General features: G+C 40.5%; 1 protein-coding gene across 1 annotated transcript in view; it reads right to left on the bottom strand.

Annotated features, from left to right (window-relative positions):
* INTS8 (integrator complex subunit 8) overlaps positions 1 to 15239 on the bottom strand; it is a 76133-nt gene that overhangs the window by 29474 nt on the left and 31420 nt on the right. The window contains exons 11-16 of the mRNA XM_014592735.2: positions 12854 to 12954; positions 10656 to 10797; positions 3676 to 3746; positions 3075 to 3250; positions 1004 to 1137; positions 732 to 842 (exon numbers count right to left, since the gene is read on the bottom strand). Coding sequence (XP_014448221.2) covers positions 732 to 842; positions 1004 to 1137; positions 3075 to 3250; positions 3676 to 3746; positions 10656 to 10797; positions 12854 to 12954 — 735 coding nt within the window. The remainder of the gene's footprint in view (positions 1 to 731; positions 843 to 1003; positions 1138 to 3074; positions 3251 to 3675; positions 3747 to 10655; positions 10798 to 12853; positions 12955 to 15239) is intronic.

Genomic DNA, 15239 nt, shown 5'->3' with positions numbered 1-15239 from the left:
ACCACCAGCTGTCCCCCTGTATCAATTTTTTTTTTTTTTTTGAGAGATTTTTGCTATAGGGTGTGTGCACTCTCCAGAAAGACAGACAGAAAGCGAGAAATCACTCCCTGGGAGGATGGTCACTCCACAATCCCTTCTCCTCCCGGGATCTTGGGCATGCACACACATGCACCTGGCGTGAGCTTAAGCCACCGGGTCTGGGACTTAAACCATGGTCGACTACATGGGAGCCCAGTGAAGGAAAGAAAAAAATGATACTACATATTGTTTTTCAAAGACCATTTTGGTATAATTTTAAGGGTAAAGGAAAAAGAACATACCAAAACATCTCTCAGAATATTCTTTTAGGCCTCTGAATATGATTTTAAGATCAAGAAAAGGTAACAGGGGGAACCAGCAGTTAGTGTAATGGCTATGTCGCTGGACTCCCACGTAGTCGACTGCGGTTCAAGTCCCAGACCCGGTGGCTTAAAACTCACGCCGGGCGCATGTGCGTGCGTGCCCAAGATCCCAAGAGGAGAATGGAGGAGAAGGGATTGCAGCATGACCATCCCCTCTAGGGGGTGATTTCTCACTTTCTGTCTCTCTGTCTCTCTCTGTCTGGCGAGCACACGTGCCCTATAGCGAAAACCTCTCAAAAAAAGAAAAGATAACAGGTTCTGATTTCTGGCTTCCTGCTACAATTATTAAAGCACATTCTCAACAAGTGTTTGACACACACTGTTACTCACCTTAACAGTACTGCAGTGTAAACCTTTGGCCATCAGAATGTAAACCAAATCTCTTGTTAAATTATCTTTAATTCCCAGTATAACACCACTATACACAGAAGGAACTTCCCACTGGAAGAAATAAAAATACACACACATAGAGAAAGTCAAATTTACGTAAAAATCTTTGAATAATCTTTGATCACAGACACACAAATCATTCATATGGGCCAGATCCACAGCCTTAGTGGCTAAGAAAGCGAGATTCCATATAGCCGACTGTATAGTCTTACCTTATTAGACACTGTCCAGAATTGGCGCTCTGAAGTCATACCATGCAATTCAATTAAAATCTGTCGAATCCTCCAGGGGTCCACTGACAATATAAGCTGATGCTCCAACTGGCCAATGTTGACACTTGCTGAGGCTAAAACAGAAAGAGAAGATTTCCATTTTGATAATGATTTAGTTCAACTGTATATGTAAGCATTTAAAGGCATAAATATAAAAATGACAAATTTAGAGAAACTGTGTTTCTACTATATTTATGAGTTAAAAACAGCCACGATTTTTAGAACTAATTTCTCAAACATAGCGTAAATTATATAACTTTATCCTCATATAGAAAACCTAACACAATTTGTATTATTAACTGCATTTAATAAATGAATACACCTAAAAAATAATAAAACTATAAACAAATGTAAAAGACAAAAACTAGTTCATGGGAACTATGTTGAATAAAAAATTAAGCACACAGATTCCTATTTGTACACATAATGTATTAACAAAAGCATGTATGGGGACCAGCAGTTAGCGTAATGGCTATGTCGCTGGACTCCCATGTAGTCGGCCGTGGTTCGTGTCCCAGACACAGTGGCTTTAACTCATGCTGGGCGCGTGTGCGTGCATGTCCAAGATCCCAAGAGGAGAATGGAGGAGTAGGGATTGCGGCGTGGCCATCCCCCCTGGGGGGTGATTTCTCGCTTTTTGACTCTCTGTCTGTCTGGCGAGCACACGCACCCTATAGCAACAACCTCTCAAAACAAAAAACAAAAACAAAAACAAAAGCATGTATGAAATGTTCATTCTGGAGCCAGAATTGGCTTGGTGGTTAAGGCATGGGGCTCCCATATGGCAGACAGCAGTTCGAGTCCTGGACCAGGTGTGGCTTGAAAATCACCAGGCGTATGCGTGTGTGCCCAAGATCCCAGGAGAAGAATGGAGAAGAGATTATAGAGCAGTTGTGCCCAAGATCCCAGGAGAAGAATGGAGAACAGATTATAGAGCAAATCATCTCCCTGGGGGTTGATTTCTCACTTTCCCTCTCACTGTCTCTGTCTCTCTCTGCTGAGCACATGTACTCTATGGCAAAAACCTAAAAAAAAAATAAAAGATAGAGGCATTCCTTTCCCAGAAAACCAAAGATGATCATTAAAATCTCTAATTACAGCTCATCTATAATTTTTAATAATGTATTTCCAGAATTGTACATGTGTTAATTTATTTTATTTGGTGCTCACCAAAGACAGAGAGAGAAATTAGGAAGTTACTCCCTCGGGGGAGTGACATTACAATCCCTTCTCCTCAATTCTCCTCTTGGGATTTGGGGCACACATACACATGCCCAGCATGAGTTTAAAGTCTCCACCAAGTGCAGGACTTAAATAGCAGTCAGCCATGTGGGAGTCCCAGTGCCTTAACCATTATGCTACCTGCTGGCCCCGATTCTACTCTATTCCTTTACAACTGAACATTCAACAACTTCAAATCTAGTGAGACCCAAAGCAGCTACGATTTTGTTTTTGAGAAACCAAAGGAATCCTGTCTCGTCTACATTAAGTTTTGAAGCTTATGTGTCTTATGAATGAACAGCACTGTATTTCTTACTTAAATATATCAACAAAAACAAAAACAGAAGAAAATTATCAAATTATTTTAAGGCAAAAATGGCAAAACTGCTAAAGGCTTAGCCAGCAGATAGGAGCACAGTGATACAGGCTGAACCATAGGGTGTACCTTTGCTTTTTGGTGCCAGCATCCCTTACCACTCCACCCCAATTCTTGTTTTTTTACCTCCAAGGACACATTACCAGAGTTACCTTAGTCTAGTTCTCCAACTTAAATCTTTTATGTATCTAGACCTAAATCTTCATTAACCAGAGGCTCAACAGAGTCCGAGCACTTAACTACAACTGCTTTTACAGAAATCTGACTATGGAAGACAGGTAAGTTTCTATCAAATTACTGACACACATTATAATCCAAAACAAGTAAGAGGGAATCCTCAAATATATTTCAATGTTAATTTGAACAGAGGGGCAAAAATGTGCCAACATTTAGCTGGCAGACTAGAGAGCTAACCTGGGATATCATAAAATGAAGTGACAGGCTTAATGCACAGATTTACTCTAGGGGATCTCTTCCTCATCTGATCAACAAGTAGTTTTCGTTCTTCATCTTTCAACAATGTAATGAAAAGCTCATGTGAAGAAATCATGAAAACATACTGCAGATCTTCCAACCCCAGACACACATTCCTAGATCAGTAAGAAATATTATAAAACAAAAAAGTGTATAATTTAGTTTTGGGGAAAACAATCATGTCAATCAATTTTTATTAATAATCCATTTAACCATCATTTCTTAAATTATATATTACTCTAAAGTATATTTTTTCATTTCTCTCTAGTCCTTATGTAAAATTGTGATGTAAATGCCACAATATACCAAAAAGTAAATTAAAAAGATCATCTAGTATATAATCCTAAAGTCTCATGTGGTTACACAAATATTAACTAAACCAGAACTGGTTATTAAATACTAGTTACTGCTTGCTTATAAGATATGCAGGATGAATGCAAAAAGGTAAGTGATAATAGATACTTTTCTCACAGGGCTCTAAGTTTAAAAAACAAAAAAGTTCAAAGTTTAAAAAACGAAACAAACAAAAAAAAGTACTTACTTGAGAAAAGCAGCCATGTTTCCTTTCAAAGACTCTGAAGCTTTTTCTAAATTTATTGATCGTGAACATACCTAGGAATTCGAGTGATTTTTATTTGAATATGAGTACTTTAAAAATGTAAATTATACAGTTAGAAAAGTTTAGATTTTTAAAACCATTGAATTTTCCTTTCAACCATGTATCAATGATAGACTTTCTTAAATAATTTAAGAGACCAAGTTACAGTATCTATTGGGTTATCAGAAAAGTCTGACATACTTTATCTATGCAAAAATGTGTCATACCTTTTCTGACAACCCAATATTCTAAAGAGAGATTAGAATGTGAGCATTTCAATAACCGCTGTATTTATATGCAGTAAATAACAGTCTAGTTAGCACACTACAGAGCTCTCTCAGAATTTGTGAAATATGTTGGCAATTATACAGAGTGATAAACTTAGTGATTCAGTAGTTAACAGTTAATAAGGGGGCCGGCAGGTGGCATGGTGAAGGGCACTGGACTCCCACACAGCCGATCACGGTTCGAGTTCTGGACCTGGTAGCTTGCTTTCTCACTTTCTCTTTTGCTCTTGCTCTGTCCCTCTCTGTTCAAGTTAAACATAAATAAATAAATAAAGTTAAATAAAAATAATTCTTTTTTTAAAAAAAGAAATGTTAATAAGAACGAGCAATTAGCCAGCTGCAGTGGCAGAGAAGTAGCGCAATGCTCCATGATGCTGAGGTACATGGAAATGTCTTGAGTTCATGTCCCATGTGCATGCCAAGCACACATGTTCACATTTTTGAGCTGAGGTTGTGAAGACCCTTTTTTTTCTTTTTTTGGAGAGGTTTTTGCTACAGGGCACGTGCACTCGCCAAAAAGACAGACAGAGACAGAGAGACAGAAAGCGAGAAATCACCCCTCAGAGGGGATGGCCATGCCACAATCCCTTCTCCTCCATTCTCCTCTCAGGATCCTGGGCACTCACGCACACGTGCCTGGCATGAGTTTAAGCCACCAGGTCCAGGATTCGAACCGCAATCAACTACATGGGAGTACAGCAACACAGCCATTACGTTAACTGCTGGTCCCTAGTGTGAAGACCCTATTAAGGCTGATTTCCGCCCCCCTCCCCGTTCTCCCTGACTTCATGGAAAAATAAACTAAATATAAAAATGAATGAGTGATAATAGCTAATGAACAAAATCAATGGTTCTGAAGGTAATTAAGGTTTAAAAAGTAACAATGGGGCCAACCATACGGGTGCTGCTATGTTGCGCTAGAGATCCTATGGGAAGGTTCTGGGTTCGTGTTCCAGGTCTACTTCAACACACTGAGCATGCCTACCCTGACCCTAGTTGGGTGCAGGCCTGGAAGAAGGACTATGGCATATAGACCCCATCGAAGGTGTCTATCTTGTCTCTCTTATAGATCAGTCCCACAGAACACTGCACTACCACTGTGCTACCATCCGGCTCCCAGCCTGTACATATTAAATGGTTACAAAAAGACATCCAGTAGTTAAAAAGTACTATACTTGTGGCTGGCAGGTGGTGTGGTGGTTAAGGGTGCTAGACTCCCACTTGGTCGATCATGGTTCAAGTCTCAGATGTAATGGCTTGCTTTCTCACTTTCCCTTTCTCTTTCTCTCTCACTCTGTCCATCTATGGTCAAATTAAAAATAAATAAATTCTTTAAAGAAAAGATATCATCATGGTAACTAATACATGAGTCCTTTTCTGACGCATCATTTATTCACATACAAAGTTACATTGTCCATGAGTCACTAAACACGTGGGAACTAAGCGTTGTTAACTTCTGATAAACACAACAGATCACATGTTATATGAATTTCTCAATTTCTAAGAAGTTACTTAATGGGGCTAGCAGATGGCACAGTGGTGATGTCATTGGACTCCCACATGGCTGACCATGGTTCAAGTTCCAGACCCAGTGGCTTGAAAAGCATGCCAGGCACGTATGTGTGCATGCCCTGCCCCCCAGGGAATTTTTGACTTTCCCTCCTCTCTCTCTTTTTCTCTCTCTCTGGCGAGCACATGCACCCTAAGGCAAAAACCTCAACAGAAAACAAGTTATGGGGCTGGTTGGTGGCATGATGATTAAGGTGCCAGACTCCCACAGGGCCAATCATGGTTCAAGTCCTGGGTCTGGTGACTTGCTTTCTCACCCTCCCTCTTTTTCTCTGGTCAAACTGAAGAACAATAATAAATAAAATTAACTAAATAATTATTTTTTTAAAGTTATTTAATTAAAAAAATAAATTAGTGGGACCAGCAAGTGATGTGGTAGTTAAGGCACTGGACTCCCACACAGCTGACTTAAGTTTGAGTCCTGGACCTGGTAGCTTGCTTTCTCTCACATTCTCTTTCTCTGGTAAATTAAAATAATAATAAATAAAATAAATAACTCTTTAAAAAAATGAGCTAGTGGACCCTCAACAGAAGTTGTAAACATTAAAAAGATACTAAGTTTTAATACTAACAAACATAAAAATTTGGATGAAGTAGGTCAATTCTTAGAAAATAACTTCTGGGCCAGCAGGCTGCATAATGGCTAAGGCACCGGACTTCCTCAGGGTTCACTATGATGATTCATGTTCTGGACCTGCAGTTAAAAACTCACACTGGCGTGCATGCATGCCCAAAATTCCAAGAGGAGAACGGAGGAGAAGAGATTGTAGCTCAGTTATCTCCTGGGGAGTGATTTCTAGCTTTCTGACTCTCTGACTCTCTGACTCTCTCTCTCTCTCTCTCTCGGTGTCTCTGGCAAGCATATAGCCTTATGGCAGAAATGCCCACCTCCCCAAAAATAAAGAAAGTAACTTCTTAAAACAAACTTAAGAAAAACAAAAACAGAATAGTTCTATTACTACTGGTGAAACTAAAGCAATGCCAAAAATCTTCCCATCGAAAAAATCTCTAGGCTCAGGCTTCATTGCTAAGTTCTGCCCAACACTGATAGAAGCCATGAAGCCATTTTTATACAACCTCTTCCAGGCAATAAAATATTAACAGATATTTGCTCCAGGTTATTCACAAGGCAAGCATGACCCTAATACTAAAAATCAATCTCACAAGGAATGTAATAGAATCTTAGAGCACTTGCAAATAAAGTTCAGCAATACTTATTAAAAAGAATATTGTGACTTAGTTGGGCTCATTCCAGACAGACAAAGACAGTTTAATATCTGAAAGCAATTAATAGGGTCAGCCAGCAGTGTGGTAGTTGAGGCAGCTGGATCCCACATGGCCAACAGTAAGGATTGCATCCCAGACCTGGTGACCTGAAAAAACCCACTGGGCACATATGTGTGCATGCCCCAAATCCCAAATAGAGAACGGAGGAGAAGGGATTGCAGAGTGGCCATCTCCCTACCAGGAGGGGTGGGGGTGGAGGCATGAGGGCAGTGCTTTCTCACTTTCTCTCTCTCTCTCCTTCCCCGTCCCTCATCTTCTCTTGCAAGCTCTTGGCAAATTAAAAAAGTAACAATAGTGTATTTTATACTATATTAATAAATTAGAATAGAAAAACTGGAGTCAGTAGATGGCATGGTGGTTAAGGAACTGGACTCCCACATGGCCAACTACAGTTTGGGTCCTGGACCTGGAAGCTTGCTTTCCCTCTTCCTCCTTCCATTCCTTTCTTTCTGGTAAGTAAACATGCTCTAAAGCAAATTAAAAATACTACTACTATTATATAAAATTTCATAAATCTTTAAAAAACAAAAAGAGAGGTACCAGCAGATGGCATAGTGATTACAATGTAGAACTCCCACATAGTCTACCATGGTTTGCATCCTGGACTCGGTGGCTTCAAAATCACGCCAGGCATATGTGCGTGTGTACCCAAAATCCTGAGAGTAGAATGGAGAGGGACTGTGGTGTGGCCATCCCTCTTGGGGGATGATTTTTCACTTTCCCTTTATCTCTGTCTGTCTATCTCTCCCCCTGCTCCCAGAACACACACCCTAAGGAAAAAAACCTTTAAAAAAAAAAAAGTCAAAAAATGATGTGATCATCTCAATAGACATAGAAAAAGCATTAAATAAAATCCAAAAATTATCCATGATTTTACAAAAGAACCCTTAGTGAACTAAGGATAGAAGGTACGTTCCCTTAAACAAATAAGGAATAGCTACAATAAACACGATTCCATTATAAATGGAGAAATAGTGCAAACGCTCCTCCAGAGTCTGGGAATGAGACCAGGACGTTCGCTATTGCCGCCTTCTCTGAACATTACACTGGAGGCACAGTCGGCACAATACGAGCAAGTAAAAAGAAATAAAAACTAAGCTCACAGTCGAAGACTATATACTTAGAAACACATAAGGACTTTATAAGTCAAAATGTTTTAAGAGTTTATAGCAAAGATGTCAGATACAAAATTATTAGAATGTTCAATTGTACCTCTATATCAAAGCAGAAGGTACTTTCAAGTATCCATATAAAAAAAACTAGGTCCAGGGCCAGCAAGTGGGGTGGTGGTTAAGGTGCTGGACTTCCACATGGCCAACCACGGTTTGAGTCCCAAACCTGATGACTTGCTTATTCATTCTTACTCACTATTTTATTCTTATTTCTTTTTCACTTTCTTTTCCTCTTTCTCTGGTAAGCACATGTGCCCTATAGCAAATTTATAAAAAATAATAAATAAACTTGAATAATTCTTAAAAAAAAAAAAAAATCTAAGCCCAATGTACTGGATGCTGGTGCTCAACCAGCTGAAGTCACATGAGAGGCCCAAATCTGATTCTCAACCCGCTCTAAAAACCAGGTGCACTGGTGCACACATGTGATCCCAGTCAATCACCACCTTCACACACTGTTTTTTTTTGTTTTTTTCCCAAAGAGTTTTTGCTATAGGGTGCCTGTGCTCGCCAGAGAGACAGAGAAAGAGAGTAAGAGAGCCCTGGATTTGTTCATTGCTAAGTTCTGCCCAACACTGATAGAAGCCATGAAGCCATTTTTATACAACCTCTTCCAGGCAATAAAATATTAACAGATATTTGCTCCAGGTTATTCACAAGGCAAGCATGACCCTAATACTAAAAATCAATCTCACAAGGAATGTAATAGAATCTTAGAGCACTTGCAAATAAAGTTCAGCAATACTTATTAAAAAGAATATTGTGACTTAGTTGGGCTCATTCCAGACAGACAAAGACAGTTTAATATCTGAAAGCAATTAATAGGGTCAGCCAGCAGTGTGGTAGTTGAGGCAGCTGGATCCCACATGGCCAACAGTAAGGATTGCATCCCAGACCTGGTGACCTGAAAAAACCCACTGGGCACATATGTGTGCATGCCCCAAATCCCAAATAGAGAACGGAGGAGAAGGGATTGCAGAGTGGCCATCTCCCTACCAGGAGGGGTGGGGGTGGAGGCATGAGGGCAGTGCTTTCTCACTTTCTCTCTCTCTCTCCTTCCCCGTCCCTCATCTTCTCTTGCAAGCTCTTGGCAAATTAAAAAAGTAACAATAGTGTATTTTATACTATATTAATAAATTAGAATAGAAAAACTGGAGTCAGTAGATGGCATGGTGGTTAAGGAACTGGACTCCCACATGGCCAACTACAGTTTGGGTCCTGGACCTGGAAGCTTGCTTTCCCTCTTCCTCCTTCCATTCCTTTCTTTCTGGTAAGTAAACATGCTCTAAAGCAAATTAAAAATACTACTACTATTATATAAAATTTCATAAATCTTTAAAAAACAAAAAGAGAGGTACCAGCAGATGGCATAGTGATTACAATGTAGAACTCCCACATAGTCTACCATGGTTTGCATCCTGGACTCGGTGGCTTCAAAATCACGCCAGGCATATGTGCGTGTGTACCCAAAATCCTGAGAGTAGAATGGAGAGGGACTGTGGTGTGGCCATCCCTCTTGGGGGATGATTTTTCACTTTCCCTTTATCTCTGTCTGTCTATCTCTCCCCCTGCTCCCAGAACACACACCCTAAGGAAAAAAACCTTTAAAAAAAAAAAAGTCAAAAAATGATGTGATCATCTCAATAGACATAGAAAAAGCATTAAATAAAATCCAAAAATTATCCATGATTTTACAAAAGAACCCTTAGTGAACTAAGGATAGAAGGTACGTTCCCTTAAACAAATAAGGAATAGCTACAATAAACACGATTCCATTATAAATGGAGAAATAGTGCAAACGCTCCTCCAGAGTCTGGGAATGAGACCAGGACGTTCGCTATTGCCGCCTTCTCTGAACATTACACTGGAGGCACAGTCGGCACAATACGAGCAAGTAAAAAGAAATAAAAACTAAGCTCACAGTCGAAGACTATATACTTAGAAACACATAAGGACTTTATAAGTCAAAATGTTTTAAGAGTTTATAGCAAAGATGTCAGATACAAAATTATTAGAATGTTCAATTGTACCTCTATATCAAAGCAGAAGGTACTTTCAAGTATCCATATAAAAAAAACTAGGTCCAGGGCCAGCAAGTGGGGTGGTGGTTAAGGTGCTGGACTTCCACATGGCCAACCACGGTTTGAGTCCCAAACCTGATGACTTGCTTATTCATTCTTACTCACTATTTTATTCTTATTTCTTTTTCACTTTCTTTTCCTCTTTCTCTGGTAAGCACATGTGCCCTATAGCAAATTTATAAAAAATAATAAATAAACTTGAATAATTCTTAAAAAAAAAAAAAAAATCTAAGCCCAATGTACTGGATGCTGGTGCTCAACCAGCTGAAGTCACATGAGAGGCCCAAATCTGATTCTCAACCCGCTCTAAAAACCAGGTGCACTGGTGCACACATGTGATCCCAGTCAATCACCACCTTCACACACTGTTTTTTTTTGTTTTTTTCCCAAAGAGTTTTTGCTATAGGGTGCCTGTGCTCGCCAGAGAGACAGAGAAAGAGAGTAAGAGAGCCCTGGATTTGGCAACTAAGAAGCCATTGGAAAGCTTACAGCAGAATTATAAATCAAAAAAAGAAAAAAAGTCTTACCTCAAGAAGGAAGTCTATTTTCTCTTTGTTAGGTCTAAGAAATAGCTGGTTAAATTGAACACTAACTGTTCTACCTTCCAAAATATCACGGACTGTGTTACAGGAACAGACTTTAAAACAGACTTCATCTAGAGCTTCATTTCTGTAGAGTACAAAAGTAGATCCACTAATGTTATTTTTATGGTAGTAAAAGGTATTTACTATAAACCTAACCTCACAAGAACAAGTCATTTATCCTTTTTTTTTTTTTTTTTTTGGAGAGGTTTTTGCTATAGGGCATGTGCGCTTGCCAGAAGGACAGAGAGAGACAGAGAGACAGAAAGTGAGAAATCACTCCTCAGGGGGGATGGCCACGCCGCAATCCTTTCTCCTCCATTCTCCTCTTGGGATCTTGGGCACGCACGCACACGCACCTGGCATGAGTTCAAGCCACTGGGTCTGGGACTCGAGCCGTGGTCGACTATGTGGGAGTCCAGCGACATAGCCATTACGCTAACTGCTGGTCCCCAAGTCATTTATTCTTGAGAGGTAAGATTTTAGGATAGTCATTCAAACTATTAATAATATATATCAAGACAGAAGAAAAATAGCAGAACAGGTTTTGAATTTATCAATTTAGTTACAAATCAGACACTAAAAGGGAATTATGCTAGGTGTATCTTATCTATCCTAAGCATTTTAAAAATAGATTAGATGTGGGAACCAGCAGTTAGCGTAATGGCTATATCGCTGGATTCCCACGTAGTCGACTGCAGTTCATGTCCCAGACCCGGTGGCTTAGAACTCACGCCGGGCGCGTGTGCATGCGTGCCCAAGATCCCGAGAGGAGAATGGAGGAGAAGGGATTGCGGCGTGACCATCCCCCCTGGGGGGTGATTTCTCACTTTCTGTCTCTATGTCTCTCTCTGTCTGGCGAGTGCATGCGCCCTATAGCGAAAACCTCTAAAAAAAATAATAAAATAGATTAGATGGAGCCCAGCAGAGGTGTAATGATTATTGCTGCTTACTCCCACATGGCCGACCACGGTTCATGTCCCAGAACTGGTGGCTTGAAAATTTTGCCAGGCACATGCACACATGTGTGTGTGTCTATGCTCAAGATCGCGGGAAAATGAAGAAGCAGACACTCTGGTGTGACCATCCTCCCTAGCTGGTGATGTCTCACTTTCCTTCTCACTGTCTCTCTCTGTCTCTCTGTCAAATGCATGTGTGCTAAGGCAAAAAAACTCTAAATAAAAATGAAAATGAAAATAAAAACAGATTGGGACCAGTAGATGGCAAAATGGCTATGTCGCTGGTAGTCGACCGCGGTTTGAGTCCCGGACCAGGTGGCTTAAACACACTGAGTACATGTACATGCAAGGTCTCAAGAGGAGTATGGAGAAGAAGGGACTGCAGCGTGGTCATCCCCCCGGGGGGTGATTTCTTGCTTTCTGTCTCTCTGTCTTTCAGGTGAGTGCACACGCGCTATAGCAAAAACCTCTCCCCCCCCAAAAAAAAGATATCGTTAGAGTGGCCCTTCTGGCTATGTTAATTTTCTTTGCATTAAAAAAAGTAAAGGGGCCAGGAGGTGGCGTGGTGGTTAAGGGCGCTATACTCCCACATGGCTGACCTGGCAGCTTGATTTCTCACTTTCTCTCTCACTCTCACTCTGTCTCTCTCTGGTCAGATTAAAATAAATAAATGAAGTTAAATAAAAAATAACTCTTTAAAAACTCTTGAAAAAAAAAATAAGGAAAGATGGGCCAGCAGGTGGCGTGGTCCCAGATGTGGCAGCCTGCTTTCTTGCCTTCCCTCTCTATCTCAATGTCTCTCTGATGAGCACGTGTTCCCTATAGCAAATTATAAAATAATGATCATGATAAATAAAATTAAATAAATATTTTTAAAAAGTAAATGTAATATCACAAATTCATAGGTAATTTGGAGTGTTTTTCATAAACCAAAATGCACTTGCTACTTTATCAAAAATCAAGAAACTATGGGGGCAGGCAGGTGGCATGGTGGTTAAGGGTACTGGACTCCCACATGGCCAAACACAGTTCAAGACCCAGACCTAGTGGCTTGCTTTCTCACTTTTTCGCTTTCTCTCTCTCTCTTTCCTTCCCCCCTACCCTCTCTCCCTCTCTGGTCAAGTTATTTTAAGTTAAATAATTCTTTAAAAAAAAAAAAATCAAGAAATTAATTTTTCAACTTACCCCTGTTGAGCTTTCTGAAAAAGTTCTCTTAGTACTGATTGCCGGAACTGGACAGGTAAACTGAAGGTTAAGTTATCTTCAATGAAAATCTGTATTACCTCCTAGAATACATATAAAATTGTATCCATTTCAAAAATCATGACAAAGTTTCTTTACTTTAAAAACTAAAAAGTCTTGTGGGGCGGCAGGTGGTGTGGTGGTTACGGGCGTTGTATTGAAAAAGTTCTCTTAGTACTGATTGCCGGAACTGGACAGGTAAACTGAAGGTTAAGTTATCTTCAATGAAAATCTGTATTACCTCCTAGAATACATATAAAATTGTATCCATTTCAAAAATCATGACAAAGTTTCTTTACTTTAAAAACTAAAAAGTCTTGTGGGGCGGCAGGTGGTGTGGTGGTTACGGGCGTTGTATTACCACACAGCTAACCACAGTTAGAGTCCTGGACCTAGCAACTTGCTTTCTCACTTTCCCTTTCTCTCCCTCTCTCTCACTCTGTCCCCCTCTCTGGTCAAACTGAAAATATATATATATATAAATAAATGAGGTTAAATAAAATCATTCTTTTTTTATAGAGGTTTTTGCTATAGGGTACGTGTACTCACCAGAAAAAGAGAAACAGAGAGACAGCGAGACAGAAAGCAAGAAATCACCCCCCAGGGGGAATGGCCACCCCGCAATCCTTTCTCCCCTCGGGATCTTGGGCACACACGCACATGCACCCAGCGTGAGTTTAAGCCACCAGGTCCGAGACTCGAACTGCTGTTGACTACATGGGAGTTCAGCGACATAGCCATTACGCTAACTGCTGGTCCCAATAAAATAATTCTTTAAAAATAAAAAAGGTAGCATGGTGGTTAAGTTGGTGGATTTCCACATGGCCGACAATGTATTGAGTACTGGACCTAGTGGTGTGATGGTTAGAGGCACTGGACTCCCACAGGGCCAACTGCAGTTCGAGTCCCAGACCTAGTGGCTTTCCTTTTTCACTTTCCTCTCTCTCTGGTCAAATTCAATAATAATAATAATAATAACAAGTAAAGTTAAATAAAATATTTTAAAAATATGTTACTGAGGAAACCTTTTTTCAGAGAGATTTTTGCTATAGCACACATATGTTCTCCAGAGAGACAGACAGAAAGTGATGGCCGCACCACACACAATCCTTCTCCTCCATTCTCCTCTCAGAATCTCAAGCATGCAGGCACACATGCTCACATGCCTGGTGTGAGTTTTAAGCTGCCAGGTCAGGGACTCGAACCATGGTCAACTACATGGGAGACAAGTGATGTAACCATTATGCCATCTGTTAGTCCTGCCCCATTGCTTTTAAAATCCCGTACTCTAACTGCACAGTGGGCCATGTGGGATCCAGCCACGATTCCACTGGCCAACTCCTCTGCTGCATATTAATATCTTTGCTGATTCACTCTATAAACTTGTTTCTCCATTTGTAAAATGTCATGCAATGGCACTAACACAGGTCTTTCCAGGAAGCTCACTTATGAGGATAATGAACATCCGGTCTAGGTCCTGACCTATGTGTCAAAAACAGGTTCATTGTGTAGATGCCCATCCAAGGGTGTGTGCATGTAAGGCGGCAGGAGACTGAACTATGTGACCGAGACTCATTCCACATTCTGGGGGGTCAGGGATAGTCATTTACTTACGTTATCAATAATAACTAATATTTAAGTATATGTCAGAAGGATGGAGGAGAAGGGATTGTGGCATGGCCATCCCCCCTGGGGGGTGATTTCTCGCTTTCTGTCTCTCTGTCTCTCTCTGACTTTCTGGCGAGCACACACCCCCCTATAGCAAAAACCTCTCTTAAAAAAAAAAGAAAGAGAGAGAAGAGGAAGGAAATCAGTTATAGGCAAGTCAGCTATGTTACCAAAGAAAAGTTTAAAATATTTTTCTCATCCAGTTTAAACATGGGTTCATAAAACAAATTTAAAAATACTAAAATTGGGCCAGCTGGTGATGTGGTGGTTAAAGCAGCTGGATGCCACATGCCTAATGTGTAGTCTGAACCTTGGACCCAGCAGCTTGAGAAACATGCTAGGTGCATGTGTGCCCCAAATCTCAAATAGTGAAGGGGTTGCTACATGGCCACCCCCATGGAGGATACTTTCTCACTGCCACTTATTGTCTCTATGGTGAGCAGTTATGCCCTATAGCAAATTCAAAAAAAAAAGTTATTGGGCCTTGGGCTGGCCTCATAGCGCAGCAATTAAATGACATGCATGCAGAAGAATACAGTTCTCTTGGGCTGGCAGGTGATGTGCTGATTGGGGTGCTGAACTCCCACATAAGGCTGACCACAGTTCTAGTCCCAGACCTGGCAGCTTGCTTTCTCACTCTGTCTCTGTCTCTTTTGGTCAA

This window comes from Tupaia chinensis, unplaced genomic scaffold (assembly GCF_000334495.1).
Source record: "Tupaia chinensis unplaced genomic scaffold, TupChi_1.0 Scaffold138407_1, whole genome shotgun sequence".
Taxonomy (NCBI): domain Eukaryota; kingdom Metazoa; phylum Chordata; class Mammalia; order Scandentia; family Tupaiidae; genus Tupaia; species Tupaia belangeri.
The sequence above is the reverse complement of the archived record's forward strand: the minus strand, read 5'-3'. Positions and strand labels throughout refer to the sequence as shown.